We start from the raw sequence: 22,975 nt of genomic DNA on the forward strand, positions 1-22,975 counted from the left end.
TAAACAATAACATAAAAATTCAACTCCATAATCAGATGTCCATAATCAAAATTGTTGATTTTCTTGAAGGATCTGCTGCAAATGTACTTGCACTACCTGTAAAATGGTATGCGTTTTCCATATGCAACATCCTTTCATTTATATTGAGCATAGGTTATTGAATAGACAAGTCTATTCAATAATCAAATAGTTAATTTATATAAACTTAATTAATGTTACATACATAAATACATACATACATACATATATATCTCACATATAATAAGTTTATATCTCACATAGAATATATCTCATATATAATTACATGTATATCCATAGAGTTATCTGATAGAAGCTACCAAACATTAACACTCCCTCTTAGCAAGGGAGGATAAACACAAGATGAATATTACACCATTGGTAATATTAAGGATATCTCAGAAGTTTTCCACCATTTAATATAGCATATGATATCAAGAGTATTGATCTTCAGAATATCAACATATGATATTCATCAATTTCTCCAACTAGGGTACAATATCACATTTGATATCAAGAGTCTTGATCTCCCAGAATATCGACATCCGATATTCATCAAGTACTCAAAAACAAGGTCTGATATCACATTTGATATCAAGAGTATTGGTCTCCCAGAATATTAATGATATTCACCACTTACTCAAAATGTTTAGATATCACATTTGATATCAAGAGTATTAACCTCCCAGAATATCAATGATATTCACCACTTACTCAAAACGTTTAGATATCACATTTGATATCAAGAGTATTGGCCTCCCAGAATATCAATGATATTCACCAAGTACTCTAAGAGTAATGGACTCCCAGAATGTTGAGATACAAGATATTCACCATTTACTCAATTTATTTTATCTCATAATACAAGTTTATTGTAAGATCGTCACCTTACAACAACTTCTCCAAATACAAGTGATGATCATTTGGAAGTTGTCACTTCCTCATGATGTACACAAGGGATAGGCCCATATAAAAGTCACATGGTCACAGTCCTCTTGACCATGACAACTTATAGATCATTATAGAAACCATCTCAGCATGGTTTACTCCCTCTTAATCAATAAAATCGGGTTCACTAAAGGTTAACCAAATAGCATCCTCAGTCTTCTCCCTCTGAATCTTAATCTCCCTCTGAATCTTAATCTCCCTCTTTTTCCTGCAAGAACATTCTCAGAAGAAAACATCAAGGCAAATAGCTCATATAGAGACATAAAATAAGAATGAAACTAATATAGTACTCAAAGAATACTTATCTCTCTAAATATCCTTCAAAGGTAGTGTCTCTAGAAGTGGTTTCTCTTTAAGAGATACTTGGATCACTCATACTAATTTTAACATTGTCTTTGTATCCGCTTGACTATATATGCTATCACTCAAACAAATGACTATTGCATCAATTTCATATCTTGAAGTTTTGCACGAGACAAGCTCATCTCACATCTGATCTATATATTGTAGTATGCTCGTTTCATTCTTTTTAGAATACTTTCCAAATGCATCTACCCAGTATTATCTATTTTCATATTCTTGTATTACATCAAATTATTTTCACTGTGAATAAATATCTATCACATATGCTCTGCCTTTTAGGCATGAATATAGTTTATATACTTATCACTCATCCTGAATATCCACTATAAGTCCGTTAACCCACACAATTACCAGTTTGCTCATTTATAACTTCATTTATTTCCTACTAGCACCATCTTCTTTAACTCTTCTTATATCTGCCTTCTTTATTCACTTCAGATTTTCCTATAGGCATTGAGGTTATTATGAATTTGAAGTGAAATCACCCTTCTTTCTTCCTCTACCTCCATGTCTCTGAGATAAGCTCCTGCAAATAGAGATACTTGATTCGCACCACAAGGAGTGAGAGCATGAATGAGCCTCTAAATTTTATTTCTACAAGGATCTTAAATAGCAATGGGATTTCATTCATTTCTCCTTTGACTTCTTGAGGAACCTTGTTTTGCTTGCATCTCTATCTCCTACTTTGTAAAGTAGAAGCATGATTTGTCAATAACATCACCCTTTCTGTGGTGTGCACTTCCTTTTAACTCACCCAAGCATCCCTTTGAATTTGACTGGAATAATTGTTCAAATCAACCGATGCTACAAGCTACTTAATGTGAATTCCCTCAATCTTAATTGGAGAGTGTTGTATGATTTTGCAAGGGTCGGTATCCAAAGGCTTCCCCAAACCACTCATAATCAGTTTGCATAGTGTGTAGATCAGCATTACCTGCAGCTTGGTCAATGTAATTCAAGCTTCCTTATGCAAGTGTTGCAATCTCATGTCCATTGCAGTTTCAGAGAGTGATGTTGTGTAGAAGAAAATCCCTAGACTTTGCAAGGAAATAATACGCGCTGTCATCAGGAACATCAACTTTTGCAAGTTGACAAACACTGTGACATCTGCACTTCATTTTCCCTCACACATTGGAGATGCAAGAGTTTAATTTAAAATAAGTCCGACACACACTACAATCAAGGATTATTCTTTTAGACTATTAAGAGTTCTTCTACTTTAATATTAGGCACACATTTTTGCATAATCCATTAATATTTTACTGACACATAATTCATTGAATTGAATTCTCGACAATCCTCAATAATGAGCAGCCTTCTCATCTACTAATAATCTTTTATGAAAATAATTATCAACTTCGATAATACAATATTTATTTTCATACTTGAATATTTCAGATTTATTTCCGAAGTCAAATGCGGAACTCACACACCTTCATGCTTCACAATCTCTTACTGGTAGTTTCATTCAATATACATTTGCAGTTAGGCTCTGATACCATGTTGATTTTCTTGAAGGATCTGCTGCAAATGTACTTGCACTGCCTATAAAATGGTATGTGTTTTCCATATGCAACATCCTCTCATTTATATTGAGCATAGGTTATTGAATAGACATGTCTATTCAATAATCAAATAATTAATTTATATAAACTTAATTAATGTTATAATATATATATATTTCTGACATATAATAAATTTATATCTCTCATAAAATTATATCTCATATATAATTACATGTATATCCATAGAGTTATCCGACAGAAGCTACCAAACATTAACAAAAATCAACAATATTTCTAGAAATGATATATACCAAATATATGGCTGTCCTCTAGGAATCTAAATCAATATCATCATCAAAGTCAATAGTAGGTTGAGGGTCCTCGTCCAATGGAACCCCAACCAATCCTTGAGGTTCGTCATCCTCCTCAACCTACATAGTATCCTTGGGACTAATATACCAGCGTAATGTTGATGTCTAACGATACTGAACATTGTTGATCCTATAGCTATAATGCACTATGAACAACAATTAGCTTCTCTAATTGTCTAGAAGAGAGGTTGTTCCTCTTGACTAATTAGATGAAGTTATATGTGGAACCTTTTCTCTCTGCAGTAGAGGAACTCACAACCTGTGAAAAAAATGAATGGCAAGAAATTTAAACTTAGGCAAATCCCTACAATGCCACGTCCACCATCCAATAGGGTCCCTTTGAGCTAATGTAGCTCTATCCATCTTTGCCTCTAGTCTACTAAAGGTTGGATCACAAAGGTTGGAAAAGTCAAGTCATTATCCATGAAGATCGCGAGCATCATCTCCATTGTACATTGGTCTCCTTCACCTAAGTTGAACAAAAAAACACATTAAATAATTTAATTGAAAAATTTGCAACTTGCTATTTCACATCTAATTAAATAATTTTAAATTGAAAACTTGAGATTTCAAACTTGAGGCTCGCCTCCTCATCCCTAGATGAAGCCACTCTCCCAAGTCTTCAAGCATATCATTTAGGATTTCACAACATAGGTTGCCATATGGAGCGGGGTGTTCATAATGTTCCATCGTCACATCACAATGGGCCTAAAATTATCCTTATAATATGTCAAAGTAGGGTCCCTAGCATGAATAGCATGCTTGATCTGCCCAAGCATGCTATCAAAGGTCTCATAAATCTCACCAAGGTAGGATAGTCGGAATCACCATATCTAATGACCCGCACAATAGCTTTCAATGGAGGAAATGTATCAACAAATACAAGCAAAATTGCAAATTAGAAACATCATAACTTTAAAAATTATTAATTCTTACATAATGAAATCAACAAATGCTAAAATCAAACAAAATATTAATAAATCAAAAATAACAATTATCTATGTTTATTACCTCATTGTAGAAAACAAATTATCATCAAGGATTTTTTGTTTCATGCTTCTTCAAGGATTGTAAAGCTTCTTGGACCCAAGCATCCTCTCCAACAAAATAAAGTTGGTAGCATATCTAGTCTCCACGGGCTTGAGGAATTTGTTCTTGGAAATGTCCTCGGTAATGCAAGAGATGTGTGAAGATTGCAAATAAATATTTGCACATCTTCAACCTCGAACAACATAGCCTTCATCCAAAAAAACATTCCAATATCCTTCAATGTGTTGATCAATGCATGTACACAACAGGGGTTCCAAAAATATGCTTATAAGCACCTTCTAACATCAATCCAACTAACTTGCACACTCGAGCTGAATTAGTGACTACTTGCACAATATTTGAAGGGTATGCCTCTTTTATAGTATCCTGTAAAATCTAAAAATTGCAAGGCTGCATCCTTCTTTTTCCCTGAACAAACTACAGCTCTAAGAAAATAAGAGTCTGATGTGCTAATGGCAATATTGATGAGTGGTCGATGTTTGATATTGGTCCACCCATCCAAGATGATGGAGCATCCTTCACTCAAACATGTATCTCTTATATCTTCCATCAAAATTATCACTTTTGAATACTCTTCAAGAACATTGGTGCATGTTTTGTCTCTCCATATGGTACAAAATAGGGACTAGGAATATAGATATCTTTGCACATTTATTTATAAAAATGAGGAACGTGACGCATGGAATGATATGCCATGAGCAAAAAGAAACCTACCAATAGATTTTTCAGTCTTCTCTTTTGCTTGCACATTAAATAAATCAGTAACACTGGTTTCTCTTTTACCCTTCTTTACTATTGGAAGGTTGTTTCCCTTTGCAGTAGAAGTGGGAGCAGGTGTGGCACTTTCTTTACTAGTATGACTCAAAGCTTGCAAAGTTTGCAAACTAGCTTGCACATGCTCTACTAAAGTCCCTGATTTTTATGTCTCCCCCTCCATGTGCAATCTAGTTGCCTCCAGTTTTGCTACTTATGTTATAGATTTGCAACCTTTGACCCCTTGACCAACCTATCCACAAAAGATGCAAATAAACTCTAGTATAGCCACCAAAATAATGTTTTTGCACAAATGAGACTCTCTCATTCCCTACGACCCCAGAATTTGTTTCTTATCTTTATTTACTCTTGTACCAAATTGAAGGAGGGGTTGAAAGGGGTTGAATGGGCCTCTTGCATGCTTTTTAAAAGGCTTCAAAAGGGCAATAAAATGTGTTAGAAGATGCTAGATCTGATATATTCACAGTAGCTGAAGTTGAAGACCCTGTACCACATTTTTCTTTGGGGTTGAGCATGTTAAATTTTTCACTTCAATGCTATCACTACTACTACTTCCCTCACTCACATGTTGTGCACATTATGAAATAAATAACATTGTTGCAAGTTTAAAAGACAAAAAAAGCCACTCAAAATGCCCTCTTTATATGTTGCAAATTGCAAAACAAATGTAACATGAGATGAAATAAATGGCCATAACCAAATGGAACATGAAAGACATACCTGGTATAAAGAAGAATTTATGTCAAACCCTCCTCTTGCAACTCAAAAATGAAAACTTTCTCACAGCTCCTCTTTCTTTTTATTCTTGCCAAGAATGTTGAAATGAAGAAATGAAGAGCTAACCTTTTTTAGCCTCTAAATAGGGTTTGCATGGTTTTCAATTATTATTTCCCCCCACATGGAACCCACCCAACAAAGTATATATTTCAAAAAAAAAAAACTCATTTGTCCAAATGCTGGCCATTTTATAATGTTGGGAAAAAGGGGATGTTCCATATAGGGGCACTCAGAGGATGCCCCGATCATCCCCATTACCAAATGGCATCCCAAGTTTCTTGTATGACCATAACTGACATTTCGAAGACGTACCTGTTTTTTGTCAAGAAGGGGCAGAAAGGGGACAAGAAATTCTTGTTCTTGTTTTGTATCTAGGACAAAAGCAAGGTATCTAGGGCAGGGGATGTGTCCCCGTTGAACACAAACACAATATTGTGTGTGTGTGTGTGTGTGTGTGTGTGTGTGTGTGTGTGTGTGCACGCGCACTAATGCAAATGCATACTTAGTATGATTAATATGTTGCTACTATTCTTTGGACTAATTCTTATTCCTCCTAACTAGGAAAACCATCTTATTCATAAGATTTCCCAGTTTTCCAAACATATAAATCTTCTACAAAATACAGATGTACATCTACTTCTAACTCTTTATTTTCCATGTATCTACTTGTTGGTAGGTTTTTATTCCATTGCCCCATTGCAAATAAGGTCCTCCTCTTTCCGCTTTTATTGTCAATAGGTATAGGTTGTAGGTTAGATTGTAGGTATCTCAAAGTTTTGAAGTGCCTTGAATTTGAAGTTTTGGTTAAGAGGAGTCTTAAGGAAGATTGACACTTGCAATTAATGAGTTTTTGAAGAATCCAAGCCTTAGGAAAAGAAAGGAGAAGCAATCAAAGATCTTCAGATATGATCAAGTGGAAGAACATTTAAGTTTGTAGGGAGTTGGGCAATAATAACGTTGACTTAGTCATTTGTTGAGAACAATATGTCAATCCTTTAAAGCTTGACAGATTGAATTTAGTCAGGAATTTGAGCCCCAAGTTTGGTCAATTTCATGGAAAGCACTATGATACAATCAAGGACAAGTCAGTCTCCAATTGTCAAGCATCAAGTTCAAGCTAAGAAATTATGAGATGCATGATGAAATTTCAGGAAGCACCTTGCCGCATCAACCTAAGATTTCCGAGTTACATTTGGTGGCACTTGCCACATAACCTTGCCAAATCTGTTCCTCATTTTCACACATAGACTTGCCAAATCCTCACTTCGACACAACAACTATCATTCTTGACCTCGACACAAAAGAACTCTAATTCTGATTTGACACATAAGGCCTCCATTTCCAATTTGACTTGGCTATTTGCCACATAAAGGCTTGATTTCCGAGTTTCACCTTGCCACCTAGAGGATCGACTCCCAATCTGATTTTGCCACTTGACTCATATGCCCTTAAATTATGCAAAGCAAATTGACACATGAGGTCCCAATGTCCACAATGACGTATAAGGCCTTCACTTCTGAAAATACCTTGCCACATAAACATGGGAAATTCCAGTTCTGTCAGTGTCACATGGAGCAAGGATTTTTGAGTTGCCTTACACACCTGCCATATGACCTCATGAATTCCAAAATTGCCATGGCACTTGACATATGAAGCTATCAAATCTGATTTACCATATCAATTTGCCACATGGATCGAGGAATTCCTAAATACACTTGACCCATCCATAGCAGATTTCCGCAAGTCATTTTTGTGCCTTGACACAGATACCTGATATCCGCAAATCACCCATGCCCATTCTCCACGCTGGTTCCGAGACTTCTAATTTTGATAATGAAAAAATTGCCTCAGTTTTTCATAATCAGATCCGAAAATATTAGACTTAGGATATTCAAGTGTTCAAATTCAGGTTGTAAGGACGAGTTAGCTCTAGGGGCTGTAGGTTGCAAGCATATATCAAGTTTGTAAAAATCTGAAAGTGATCAAACATTAGAGAAACTCAAAACACCCGAGATCTGGGTAGATAATACTCATTTTTTCTGATTAAAGGAAGGCATTAAATGCACTTGAGAGTTGAATTCAGATTTGATGGGATGTGATTAAGGTTGAACTCAAATTGTCATCAGTGTAGCAGCAAGTACACAAATTGGATCTTGAGTTTAAAAAAGCATCTTCATATTGAATTCCAATATCTTAGATACTAATCTCTTTTGATTTTAAGTAAAATATGAATTTCGGATGTTTAACAAGACAATGTTGTTTTGCAAGGTTAAAGATCAAAGAAGGTGGAAAGGCAAGGCCCAAGTCAAAGATCAAGTCAAGATGCAAATTCTAGTCATTTATCAAGCCATCAAATGAGCAAGTACTTCATCATAATTAAGTCTACAAGCAAAATGAAGAGACTCATACAAACTTGAATTTCCTTTTGAATCCAAGATCAATTGGATGTCCAACTACAATGTACATGCAACTTCACATCACTTCTACAAGTGCAAAACCAAGGTCAAGAAATCAAGATTTTAAGTACAAGTTTCAAAATATCATTAGATGCTGAAAATTTGAATCACAAGCCATATATCAATATTTCATATTTAACAATTAAAATTTAAAACAGTAACCTTAAATTTTAATATTCAATTCCATATTTCAATATTTCATATTTAAAATTAAAACAGATTGACTTTAAATTATTTTTTTTTAAGTTAAAAGTGGGCCCCTTTTTCCTTGCCCAAAGGTCTAGATTCCGACGGATCCAATCCACAGAGAATCCAAATCCTGCCCAGAACCAACAGGGATCCAGATCCAGACCGCTTCGGAATCAGGATCCAGAGCTTTCTAGAGGGATCCGGTATCTCAGGCCATTTTTTATATGTTTATCCCCTTTAAGTCTATCAAACCTTTAATAATAAGACTCTCATATTTCTATGCCAGACACACTCATTTTTGGTGGGTTACACACAAGTTTTTGGTTGATTTGAGTGGGCAAGCTATTGCTGAGTAACATGCCGGCAACTGTTTGCACAATTGAGTTTTGAGTCTCTGTGAAAGTATTGTAATTCAAATATAAAAAGCTGAAAGTAAAGTTTATAAATTCAATTTACATTAAAAAAGGCTAGCCCTGAAGTAGTATTAGGGATTAAATAAATTAAAGACTTGGCCTTCAAGCATAAAGAAACTCATCTCATGACTAGGTATTAGATAATCCAAACAACAGATAAATGAAATGACATATAATTTAATATAAGCCAGAAATGATAATTGAATACCTGCCATGGCTTTCCAAATGCATTTAGTGCTTCAGCTAAAGCTGTCTCGGCCTCTTTCCATGTTTCTAGGTCCCCCAAGTGTTTTTCTGGCATCTGAATAACACCATCCAGAATGCAAGTCAACATAACTGCTATTGCAGGTACTATCCCTTTATGTCTAAATTGCAACAAATAAGCAAAAACTCAAACAATAATAACACATTCTACAAACCAGTAATGGACATATGACAATGTGTTTGAGCTAACACATTTCATTTTCTGTGACATAATCAAGATTCAAAACAAAAAAACAAATCTATATGCTACTACTATTGTAAAACCACCACTTCTATTTTTTAATTCTAACCCATGGCAGTATAAACGCAAACAAATCGTCCAATACATAAACATGAAAATAATTCTACAACCACCTATTCCGGTATCCACAATGAGTTAATTCACACAGAAAAAGAATGCAAATAATGTAAGACATTTAGTGCTAGTGGAGAATCAACAATAATACAGAAGAATTTGTTCTTGGGCAATTTTTAAAATTGACAGGAATACATGCTCATGTGCACGTACATAAAGTTATAAACACAAACATTCATATACATATACATTAAATTATGTGTATGAAAAAGGAACAATTACCAATGATTCAAACTAATATATACATATCCCCTATACCTTTCTACCAATTGAAAAGTGTTCTATTAAGTTCAAAGGAAAACACTGCATTACCAGAATATGAAATACACTGCATTACCAAGATTTCAATAACATCTCAGGTTCAACATTTTATTTGTGTATGTATCAGTGCACATGAAGCAATCATCAATGACAAATTCAAACTGATATTTAAATATCCCCCCAAAGCATGGAGAGTGATAAAACACGGGAAACTTCACAACAAATATTTTGTCAACTTACAATAAATTGAAATCAAAGACATAAAAAATGAATATTTTCAAGTCAAAAATGCAATACTTATATATAAAGCATATTCCATCTCAATTGAATTATAATCCAAGCTAATTAAATTAATAGGGATTTTACTTATTCATGTAACATTCTAGAAGCTCAATTTTCTCATGTTATGGATCCATATCTAAAATTTAAGGTTACTGTTTTAATTGTTAAATATGAAATAGTGAAATATGGCTTTTGATTCAAATTTTCAGCATCTAATGATATTTTGAAACTTTTATTAATGTAATCTACATGCAATGGGCTTAAAAGGCCATTGAATGGTCTTTAAGCAACGTTAGAACAGTTGTTATCTAATTTCTCAAATCAAGAGAAAGCTGGGCATAATTTTTTTCCCAAAACAGGTATCTGGTGGCAAATCCACAAATGCATGAGCTTCTTGTCTGATGGCAATTCCAGATTTTCAAGATACTGTACTAGCACCTATAAATACTTTAGAGTCATTACCAAAGATGATTCAAAAATGCAGGTACCTTCTCTGACAGAATTCTTACTTTGAAAAATAAATTCTCCCTCAGATAGATGAAAAGGTCATTTGTGTCAAATATTCAATGTCATTTTGTACCATTTGAAATTAAAACACATGGCTGAGAAGAGATTCTAACCCAAACAATCTTTCGATTGAGTCAAGTGCAGTCAAGTTTAACTTTTGTTTTAAAGAGATTGAATCTAATAGCCCAAGGGAGATGTACATGCACAGTGGTAATGAAAACTCAAATAATTACAGATTAAAGTTTTGTCAATTTTATGTCAAATCATGTGAATTCTTGACTCAGCCCTAATGTTCAAAATATAGTTATATTATGATTATGGCAAATGCCTTGCCACATGAATATTTGGAAATAGTCATCCTTTTAATAATTCCCCAATTTATGTGCCAATACTTTCAAGTAAATTATTCATTCAGCTCTAATGTAATGTTCTTTTTGTCCATTCATACCTTTATAATATTTTCCCAATTTATTTCCTTCATCTACAGTCGCCATAGATTTTTCCTTTTGCTTTGCACTTCTACTAGCCAAACCTGATATGTACCACCAAATGATAACTAGAGGTGATGACCAGAAATGATACCTAGAAGTGATAACCAATGCTGTCACGATACATATGGAGTCAACAACAAAAAATGTCGAACAAAGTTCTAAAAATCGGTCAGGGCAACATTGTCAATAGAAATAAGTCTAAAGAGGCATATAATGAAATTTAAGACACTCTGCAAATGAAGATGTTGGACAGAAAGCCCATCTTGCACAATGAAATAAGTAACCGCCTGCGTAGAGGTCTAAAGAGACATATGAAGGAATTTAAGACACTGCATATCAAGATGTTTGGCAGAAACTCCATTTAGCACAATGCAATAATTAACCACTCTGCCTTCACCCTCTACTATATGTAAAGATATTATGGCTCTAGGCTTTAAACTCCTACACAGAAACGTTAATTAATTACTGTACACTCAATGATTTTTCAAGAGTGCTTTCAAAAGTGTAGACATTTTTATAAAAAGGAGAGATTTCCTTTACAAAGTTGCACAGCTAGGAAAGATCTCAAACTCAGATAGTGAACCAATAAATTGAACCCCCAATTATGTGTAATCTGTTGCAAATTTGTAATCATAAGACACCATAATTTGTAAAAGACTAACTAAAAATACAATAACAGTATTCCAGTAGCTGCTGCAGCAAATATAACAACAAAGAAAAGAACATACGTGGGAACTGTAAACATTCAATCTTGCTACAGAAATTGGAAAGCTATTAATGAGGAAAGGAGATAACATAAAATATATGCCTTGGGCTAGGTAAATAACCAAAGCCAACTTTATAGCATTCCTTCAGTTGTAAAATGGAATAATAAAATCAGATATTATCACAGAAAAGACAAATAAGTTTCCCTTCAGCACACAAGTGAAATTGAACACCTGTTGCACTGCCATGCAGTAATCTGAAACAAATAAGTGAAACAAAGGCATTGCAGTAAATTTTCACTGCAGGATTTCCAAATGTGTTACTTGTAATTTACTAATTTGTAACTAATATGATCAACTATCTAGGACTTTCCTTGTGTGTGTGGTTGGGAGGAGAGTTACAAGATACAAATTCTGGCTGAATTTTCTTAAATTTGAATATTTGCATTTAATTGAAAACAGCAGGGAAGGTTACAAAATTACAAATACTGACAAACAATAATACATTAGTTTTGTAATTGTATTTGCTTTTCAATGAAAATTAAGAAGAAAATGGAACATACAGTGGACAACTCAAGGTCAAATGTAAAGCCAAATATGTCATATGCGTATTGTAGGAAATCTAGCACACCCTGGACCTCATCTTTGATCTGCACAGAAAAATGCAATGTCAACTACATTTTAGTTTGAGTTAAAGCACACATAAGACTACACAACGATAAATATATTCTACATAGTAATCAAAGATCACTTTTATTAGAGTCTTCCTAATCCAGTTGCCAAAAGTAGTAAGAAAAATCTAAGGACTAGTAGTGTCAAACTCAACACCATGGTAGAAAAAGTAGCAAGAAAAACAAGTAATTATTTAAAGAAAAATAATTACAGTTTACAATCTACAAAATAAAACAGGCCAATTATCAGGGATTAGTCTAGAGAACTGTTGGTGATCTGTAGGCCCAAAATACCTAAGGCCCGGTAATCTCTGAAGTGCTAGACCTAGGAATGTCACCACAAACCTACATTCAGGTTGGCCAGCTGAGGACAAATGTTTGAAATAGGTAAAACCTGCTGCACTTTTGACTTTATGAAATCATTGGGGGTTTCGCTGACATGATATATGTTGTATCCCAATAGTGCTGTCACAAAATACTCATGTGCCATTTTGAACATGTAAGGCTTAGCGCCCTATTAAACAGATAACCTGCCATAGACTTGTCAATGGATGTGTTTTATGATAACTTCTATTAGCTGTTGTAGACATTTGGAAATCGCAATGGAACACACAAACTTAAAAAACTAAAAGATATTTAAATTTATGAATTTTGCGTGTTCTGAGCTGAATACAGTGTTGAGAGAAAATCAATAATAGATAAGTACCTTACTCCAGTTGAGCAATAGTCTTTGAATATAATCAATAGGACAAAACTGAAACCAAGGTGATGCATTAATCAATACATCACAAAAGACCAGGCTTTCCAAAAAGCAGAGGAAAGCTAGGCTCTACAAATAAACTCAGGAAAACCATTAATGGTTGCAGACTATTAATTGAGTCTAGTCAGTAATCCAAGCACATATCTATACACCTCTTTCAATACTCTAATAAAGATATCTTACATACACTTTGAAAGTATTTTACAGTCATCTAGCTGGATAAGTAGTCAGAACATATCCAAAAGCATACACCATGCACAGGGAGAGATTCAATCCATTGAAGGTATAGCATTGGGAGGCATCTCAGTTTAATATTGTGATTAAATTGTGGAAAGGGATGACCCAGAAATACTTTGTCTGGGTCAGCGTTAAGATACTGACAGGGAAATATAGAAAAGGCAGAGCATATTCTATGTGACATTCATTAATATTGGGCACTGCAATCCCCCTCATATCTGCAAACTCCTAATATGCACGTGAAAGTTTTATATGCCCAATGAAATAATACTTGAATCGTTGTTGTTTCGCCCTCAAGAACTATGCATTCATTGTGAAGACAATATTAAGGAGGCCCCATATTTTTATATTGCTGCAAGACTCAGCTTCTGCTGTGCGTGAGCTATTTATCATTATAGTCATCAAACCAAAACATTCAATAAATTGCTACTGCTAGCTGGAGTGTTGCTTCACTACTTGTAGCTTGGCTAGAGCAGTGAGTTTCATTTAGTGCACAAGCATTTGTTCTGTTTTCATAATGGTATAGATAGATTATATCTGATGGAGGGTTCTATGATTCATATTCCTTTAAGTAGGAAACGGGAAAGTAGAGAAGCTCATACATGAAGATACGCAAAGCCTAGGGCATTATGGGGGGCATAGTATTTTTGCATTTACTGTTAACTCTTGGCATTTGTGCATGTTTCCTGAATGACATAGCAGAACCATGGTCAGCTGCAGGAGTTGGAAGTGCGTTACCATCTGTTCAAGGATGGTAATCAGAACTATTATTCCATTGTTGCCTGACAAACTCTAATAACAGTACTGCAGCACAGGTGTTTTCTTAATTGCACTCATAGCATGGAATGAATCGCATAGCCAGGAGGCAGAAGCTGAGACTCCCAGGAACACTAAAGTGGCATAATTCTAGACTTATTGAACCAGCATTATTAAGGAAATCTTGGCAGAATCAAGAGACTCAACACATTGGGCATTTGTGTGATGTTTATTACTGTATCTGCTGCTAAAGATGGAAGCCAGGACCACTCAACAGAGGCATTGTATATTCAACATGCGTAAGTTCTAGGCAAGAATTTACAGATACTGGGCTTGTATCTGGATTAGATTGCAATATGTAGGTTATTTGAATTGAGCAAAGCATGTCAAGTATATTGCCTGGTTTGCCAATAGTGGCATGTTGTGATGGTTAAGTTGTTGAGTTGTTATCCTTGCCATCAAGGTTCAAATCTAATGGGGATGAGGTCCCCCATTTGTGGCCTCACTGGTTCATAGCTCCAGGTCAAAGCGTTTACCCCTCTTTAAAATAAAATAAAAAAAGTATATTGCCTGGTTTGAGTGTGCAAATAATCTGCAGTTACTCTTCCTTCATATCGGGTCAGAGATTTAGAGGGAGCTTGAACAGCAGATGGAGAGCACCAAGTCCTTTGCAGAGAATCAGCAAACTCTTGAAGCAGTGTGGCTTCAAAAGCTCCTTGTTTGGTCAAACAGTGGAGGCAACTGTAATTTATTGTGATAATCACGGTTGTGTGAAGCTTTTAGTCATTCCAGTGAAAGAATATTGCCATTGTTGAGAGAGAGCCCCAATATCAGTTGCTCTTATCTTGTGCTACAATGCATTTTTCTTTGAGATGAAGAAATTCAAGGTGAAATCCCGTGTAATGCATTTTTCTCTACGACAGAGAAATTTGAGGTGAAAGCCCTTGTAATGCATTTTTCTCTAAGAAAGAGAAATTTGAAGTGAAAGCACCTATAATGTGTTTTTCTCTGAGATGCAAAAAATTGAGGTAAATGCAAGAAGCCCTACTGGCTCACTATGAGCTATGCAGAAGAAGTAATTGTAAACAACTCATGTAACTGATATCAATAACAGAATCATCTGAAAACAAACTATAGGCGCTGATGGAATAAACAACTCACCAAAAATCGACCCAACTGAAGCACTAACTTTGTCAACAGCGGAGTCCCCATACAACTAACACTCACATCCATCTGCACTACGAAGATGGTAACAACATAGGCACCTAATACACTACCACCAACTCTATCCTTTGTTAAAATGTCCTAGGCGTGTGGATACTGCAACTGATCTAAATTGCAGTTGTTGATCCCATCTCCAAAGGATGGTGCTAACCCATCCCATAATGGATGGTATGAAAATGGAGCCAACCCAAACCAGCTTGAAACCAAATCCTCTACCTATGTATCAAAAGTGAAATGCACACTCCTCACTATGTAATGTCAGTTAAAATCTCCAATCTCTATCAAAGGCTCATCTATACCAAACCAAGAATCAGAAAATGGCTTCAATCTCTAACTCTGAACTACTGGTCGGGCAGGATCCTAGGCAACCCTCTCAGCAAACCCAACCACAAAATCCCTACAAGGGAGCATTTTAGCCAAGGCCTCTACAATCCTTCCCACCAAACTTCGAATACTACCAAAGCCCCAGATGAGAGTACCCTTAGTAGCTATGTATGGTCCCTCCCATAAATCCACACTCTCCAATAGATACTGCATGAAAGACTTTGTGTTGTAGAAATTATATGACGAAGCATCAACCTGCTCTCCTGCTACCCACAACTGATCCCTCTGAAAGCACAGTACTACCAATTGTGTAAGATGAAACAATAGATTTGCTTCCAGCAAAAGGAAACAAATCCCCATGTGAGCATGCCTCCACATCAAGTGATCCCCTACCCAAATCCTGTAAAGAAGAGGGAGTAGCATTAGGAACTGGGACACATCCCTCCGAAGGGTTCACCATTGCCATGCTAACTACTAGAGAACCTCACACAATAGGAATCATTCACAGCCCTCCACCAATGCCCTCATCTCCTCCATATCCACTGCTTACATATCCCATATAGATGTATCTTCCTCACCACCACATCCATCCTCCCCACTCGTGGAAGTAAACTGACCACCAACCACCACTGTATGTAATTGAACTAGGTTTGGGACTAGTGTCGACTACATCTGCTCTAACTCCACAATAACCACATCCAAGTGTGATTATGACTCTTGGAAAGCCAAGAGAGTACACTACAAGGAGTCCATAGTCACCTCAAAGCTCATGGATGAGCTATACTACCTCCTCCTTCCCTAATATTGTCTCATAATAGGTACTACCCCACTCCAGAAGATAATACCTATCAGCTATCAACTACGAATAACTATTTTCAAGATCCTAACAACCTCTCAAAGCGAATGAACCTCTGATGGGGAAAGGCTACTATCACCATGCTCCTCTGACATGGGAGCACCCCAACTAGATGTGGCTATCATCTGACGAATAGCACCATAATGCTCAAGAGCTAAAGAGATGTCACTATCACTCACCTTCAGCTGACTGGTCACATGATGCCTTTGTAACCTGTAACTCCTATGCAAGCTCTCTGTCTCACTAACTACAATGTGATAGTAGACTAAATCTGAACTACTCACCCCATGATCACTGGTGTCATGTGCGCTCTCGTCCTCGCACACATCCACAACCAAGGTACAACTAATTGATACCTTTACTAACTCCCTATCTAAAGAAGTAGAAGCCCTCATAATATCAAACCCCTCACATGTCTCCTCTTCCCCCTCAATAGTAAGTCCCTATAAACATCAATCCACCCCAACCAAATGTGGCTAACATCTGACGAATAAGACCATAATGCTCAAGCATTGAAGAGATGTCGCTATCACTAACCTTCAGCTAACCGGTCACATGATGCCTTTGTAACCCATAACTCCTATGCAGGCTCTCTGTCTCACTATCAACACTATGATAGGAGACTAAATCTTAACTGCTCACCCCATGATCACTGACATCATGTGCACTCTCGTCCTCTGACACATTCGCAACCGAGGTACTACTTGATACCTTTTCTAACTCCCCATCTAAAGAAGTAGAAGCCCTCACAATTGTATATGAGCAATGTTAGTATGCTAATAGAAACCAAATTTAAATAAAGCTTCTACAAACTAAACAAAATTCATAAACTTCAAGATAGACTAAGATGAGCTCTCAATTGAAAATATGAGCCATTAATGGGCTCTCTCAATGAGAAGCTCTCTTGTTGAGTGGCTTTATCTAAATGGATAGGATGTATGCTCAATATGCTTCCAAAGGCTTCAATGGATGATTGTGGATTTTTGGTGTGGATAGATGGCTTTAGTATGGACTTGGCTCTCAAAATAGCATTATAACTTTACTTCATGGATTGTGTTATTTTGCAAAGGGGAAGGATGAGTCAACAAAGGAGGCTCAAGGGATAAAATCTTCATAAAGACCCTCATAATGACTTGTAAGAGCAATAAAAGGGCTTGGAAGAGTCATTTATGGCCTAGTGGGCTTCATAAAGTTTTATGGTTGAGATATTTTGAGGGTGATGAGAGCAATTTCGACTTGGACTTGATTAGGAGGGTTTTAAGCTTGCTTAGGCTTGTGCAAATGATTAGAGGATGGATTAAGATGGTTTAGGATTAGCTTAGGGATAGGCAAGTGGATGGCATTTAATGAGGGTGGGTGAAGGAGGAGATATTTATTAACTTTGGCTTGGGTTAGTAAGTTTTAACCCATGTTTAGGGAATGTGACAAGGTTAGGAGGGGATTAGGATTAAGTTTAAAGACATCTTCTAGAAGAGTCTAGACTTTGGATGAGGATAAAGACTTTCTAGAATAGTCTAGAATTTCCTAAGATGAGGATGAAGACTTTCTAGAAGAGTCTAGAACTTCTTAGGATGAGGATAAATTAGATTTTTAGGAAATAAATAAAGTTTTATTTATTTCAAGGGTTTGGGTTGAGGAGATATTTATTAAAACTTTTTTAATAAACATGAGGATTAATATTTAATCTTAATTAAATATTTTGAGTTGGGACTAGGGGTAGGAAATGATGGGATTAGCCTTTAATCGAAATTAAAGAAGGATTAGAAGATTTTGGAAGAGGTTATTGGTCATAAGGAAATTGGCCAAGTTTTGGGCAAAAAATAAATTTTTTATTTATTTTAGGATTTTTGGTCAATTTATTAATTAAATAATTAATAAATAAGGAAATAATGTTTAAATAAGATTTAAACATTTTTGGGAGGGATTCCTTAATTAAATATTTTTAATTAAGATAAAGGGATTTAATGGCATAAAAATTAATTAATTAATTAATTAATAAATGATGATGTCATCAGGACTTTTTCAGAAAATAAAAATACTTTATTTTCTAAAGGTTTTTAGGTCTCTACATTTTGCCCCTCTTTGATGTGATGCCGCAAGTGGCATGGCATCAAAGATAAGAAAATAAGATGCCCAAGGCTAGAGCAGAAGAGGAGAGAATGGACTGTGAGATGCCCCCTCAAGAAGGCGGCGGGGAGAGAAAGCGAGGCTCGATGGCTTCTTGAAAAGTACAAGAATCTCGGATGAGCAAGGAAACTCAGATTGGCAAAGAGAAGGGGCTGAATTAGCTCAAACTCTCACTATGGGAGAATGATAAAGGAGAATTAGATGCAGAAGAGGAAGCAAGCTTAAGACTTTAGGGAAGGTGGAGGATGAAGGAGCAGAGCGCTATAAAAAAGAATCTAGGATAGGGAGATGGATGAGGGGATTATAAAGCTGATGCAACAGGATTTCAAAGAGTTAGATTGGCGAAAGATGGGTTTCGGAGATCCCTACGACTAGGATTGTGGATCTCGAAAGATGAGGCTTGGTGGGTTGATTTGGATTGGTGGATCCCTAAGACTAGGATTGTGGATCCCTAAAGCTAAGAGTGATGAGTGATTCAAAGAGATATTGATGCATCAGCTGGGGTAGGAGAGACGGATGCTGGATATGGATGGGGGATAATGGAGATGAAGGAAAACCATTGAAGCTTTTTGAGCGGGGGGATACTTCAAAGAGAAGTACCACCATGTAGTTGAGCACTAGATTTGCTATAGGACTATTGGTTAATTGCCAAGGTTACCAAGAACATCAAGGCCTTTTTACCAACCATCCAAAGGACTGACAAACTAACTCAAAACAAACACACAAGGATTGCCCCAGCATTACACATGAATCCTAGAGGAAGCAGCGTGGAAACGACACTGGAGAACCCACAAGCAGAAAAGAAAAACAAACGAAAGACCTGATCAAGACCTTACGCTCTAATTGCCCCATTCGCAGCATACCATGATATGGAAGATCGTGGCAACCTTGAGGAGGGAACAAGGAGATTGCTTGGAAAAGATACTTCAAGACCCAAAAGGGAAGATCCCAAATCAAAAGAAAGTGAAAATCCAAAAGAGAGTCGTTTGCCAACGAGATGGGTAGGACAAGGTACTAACGGACCAAGATCAGACATGAGGAAAGCTATATCCTGCAAGGACCTATCGGAGAGCACCGAAGCTGGTGGATTTGGATGAGTGATGCGTCTGGCAAGCTGAACTAAGAAAGATAACACTTTGGTGACAGGAAATCTACCTAAAGGATGCGTTGGAATAGCTAACCAAGATGTGTGATGGGTGCAAGATGCTGATCAAGGACGAACTGACACGAACGCTGGATAGATACAATGGTACTAAGCTAAAGAGGATGTACAAGCTGATGGACCAAGATATGTTACAAATGTACAAGTTTGTTCATGTTTTGGTTTTTGTGAGATGGAAATGTTTGTGAAGGATGGGATGTCTATAATAGGTGATAGGTGGATAGGTAGATGGTTTGCGAAAAGCTTAAGTGAAAATGGGGTTTTGTGTGTGCACGTGATAGTATACAAGCTAGGATACAAGATTATTTATAGGCTGGAATATGGTACAAACTTTGGACAAGATTTGGATATACAAAGTATGGTACAAGATTTACAAAGTATAATACAAGCTTTGGTACAAGATTTTACAAGCTGTACAAGAGGTATTTACAAGCTTCATCAGATTTTGGATATTTGGTTGGAACACCAAGGGAACAAGCAAGTGTGTCTTATGGGATGGTGGGTGAATGGATGAGGGATAGGATAGTGATAGATAATGGATTAGTCTTTAGTACACAAGGCGCCTGAATTACCAGGTTTTCACCAAGGTACCTATCCAAGGTGCTTGAAATGCCAAGTTTTCACCATTGGACGCTTATTTCTCTTTACTATTTTTTTTTTTTTGTATTTTTCAAAAGCTGGGTATACCAAGGATCTTCAAGCATAGAACTTCTTGAGATGAATGATGTTAGTAGGATCATTCAAGAGTTCTCCTTCTGGTGTAGATAGCTGATAAGCTCCGGAGCCAAAGGAAGCAGTGACAACATAAGGACCAAGCCATGTAGGTTCAAACTTGCCTTTCTTTTCTCGATCTACTTGGACTTTCATGTTTTCTTTGAGGACCATGTCACCTGGCTGAAAGTGTCGTGGAAGCACCTTCTTGTTGAAATTTCTTTTGAGACGAGTTTGATAGACTGTGAGATTATCATAGGCTTGTTGTCGCTTCTCGTCTAAGAGATCTAGCTGGGTGAGTCGAGCTACTCTATATTCTTCATCTGATATTTGCCCTTGCAAAGATATGCGCAAGGAGGGAAGTTCAACCTCTATAGGTAGTACCGCTTCGGCACCATAGACTAGGGAGTATGGAGTTGTGCCTGTGGATGTACAGAAGGAGTTCGATAGCCCCATAGGGCTGGATTTATTTGCAGGTGCCAATCACGGCCGGAATCATTGACAACTTTCTTTAGAATTTTGAGGAGGGTTTTGTTAGTTGCCTCTGCCTGGCCGTTACCTTGTGGGAAATATGGGCTAGAAAAGCGATGATGGATGCGGAGGGAAGTGCATAATTCTTCCATGTTGAGATTTTCAAAGTTACCTCCGTGGTCGGTGAAGATGGTGGATGGGATGCCGAAGCGGCAAACAATGTGGTACAAGATGAACTTGGAGACCTGAACTCCTGTAGCTAAGACTAGGGGGACTGCTTCCACCCATTTAGTGAAATAGTCTGTAGCTGTTATTATCCATTTATGTCCATCAGATGAGAGGGGTGTGATAGTTCCAACTAGATCAAGGCCCCAACAAGCGAAAGGCCAAGGTGGTGTAATAGGCTGTAGATCCTGTGCTGGAGCGTGCACAAGATTTGCATGCTACTGACATGGGAGACACTTTCTGACAAAGTCACAGGAGTCTTCTTCAATGGTAGGCCAATAGTAGCCTGCTCTAAGGATTTTTCGCGCTAGGACAATACCACTCGTGTGGGCACCGCAAAGTCCAGAGTGTACTTCCTTTAACACCATCGCGGCCTCATTTTGGTCTAAACATCGAGAGAGAGTATCGTGATAACCCCGACGATATAGGGTATTGGCTATGATAACATAGCGGGATGATTTTCGGATGAGGTTCTGGCGTTGGGTACGTGTGAGGTGAGGGGATATGATACCATCGTTAAGGTAAGCGTGAATCTCATGGTACCAAGGGGATTGGGGACCAACCAAGATACAAACACGGTTTGAATCCTCATTCGCATAGGCGGGTGTGAGGAGCTGCTCCACTAAAAACTCATACTGTGTAGCTGCTTGGGGAATTTCCAAGAGCGAGCCTATAGTAGCCATAGCATCTGCTGCTTTGTTCTGTATTCGAGGCACTTGTGTAAACTGAAGCTTTGTAAAATGTTGGGTTAGCTGATCAACTAGCTCTTTGTAGGGTAATAGCTTTTCATCTTTGGTTTGATATTCATTTAGGGCTTCCTTGATGATGCGCTGAGAATCGCCAAAGATTTGTAGCTCAACAATGTTCCATTCTGCAGCTATCTTTAATCCTGCTATGAGGGCCTCATATTCAGCTATATTGTTGGTGCTAGGGAATTGTAGCTTGAAGGCTTTTGGAATGTAATCTCCTTGAGGTGTGACCAACAATATTCCTGCCCCTGATCCATGAGATGTGTATGAGCCATCAAAATAAAGTTTCCATGGGGGTCGTTCTTCAATTAGACAGATATGCTCATCTGGAAATTCTGTGATCAATGGATAAGCATCTATTAGAGGTGCATCAGCTAGGTGATCTGCTATAGCTTGCCCTTTGATTGCCTTTCTATCCACATACTGGATGTCAAACTCACTAAGGAGCATAACCCATTTGGCCAAACGGCCTGTAAGTGTTGTTCTAGAGAGCATATACTTGAGAGGGTCAATCTTGGAGACTAGTTGGATGGTATGACTTAGCATGTAATGGCAAAGCTTTTGAGTTGAGAAAACAACTGCCAAACAAGCTTTTTCCATAGGAGTGTAATTGAGTTCATAACCAACTAGGGTTCTACTGATGTAGTAGATGGCTCTTTCTCTGTTGTAGTCGTCAAGCTATGCTAGAAGTGCCCCTAGAGCAGTAGGTGTTGCTGATATGTACAAAATCAGGGGACGACCAGGAACTGGTGGAACCAAGATAAGGGGATTGATGAGATACTGCTTGAGATGGTCGAAGCTGCGCTGACATAAAGGATCCCACTTGAAGTTCTCATCCTTCTTCAGTAAATGTGAAAATGGTGTACACTTATCTGCAAGCTGGGAGATGAAGCGCCGAACAGATTGGAGCTTTCCTTGAAGAGAGCGAAGCTGTCGCAGTGTCTGGGGAGGAGGCATGTCTAAGATAGCCTTGA

The 22,975-nt window shown here is 37.1% G+C and overlaps 1 protein-coding gene across 1 annotated transcript in view; it reads right to left on the reverse strand.

Annotated features, from left to right (window-relative positions):
- LOC149540707 (threonine--tRNA ligase, mitochondrial 1-like) overlaps positions 1 to 22,975 on the reverse strand; it is a 131,002-nt gene that overhangs the window by 38,252 nt on the left and 69,775 nt on the right. The window contains exons 15-16 of the mRNA XM_089801805.1: positions 12,292 to 12,378; positions 9,073 to 9,165 (exon numbers count right to left, since the gene is read on the reverse strand). Of these exons, the coding sequence (XP_089657931.1) occupies positions 9,073 to 9,165; positions 12,292 to 12,378 (180 nt within the window). The remainder of the gene's footprint in view (positions 1 to 9,072; positions 9,166 to 12,291; positions 12,379 to 22,975) is intronic.

This window comes from Cupressus sempervirens, chromosome 9, assembly GCF_028749045.1.
Source record: "Cupressus sempervirens isolate cs-2001-9-10 chromosome 9, ASM2874904v1, whole genome shotgun sequence".
Classification (NCBI taxonomy): domain Eukaryota; kingdom Viridiplantae; phylum Streptophyta; class Pinopsida; order Cupressales; family Cupressaceae; genus Cupressus; species Cupressus sempervirens.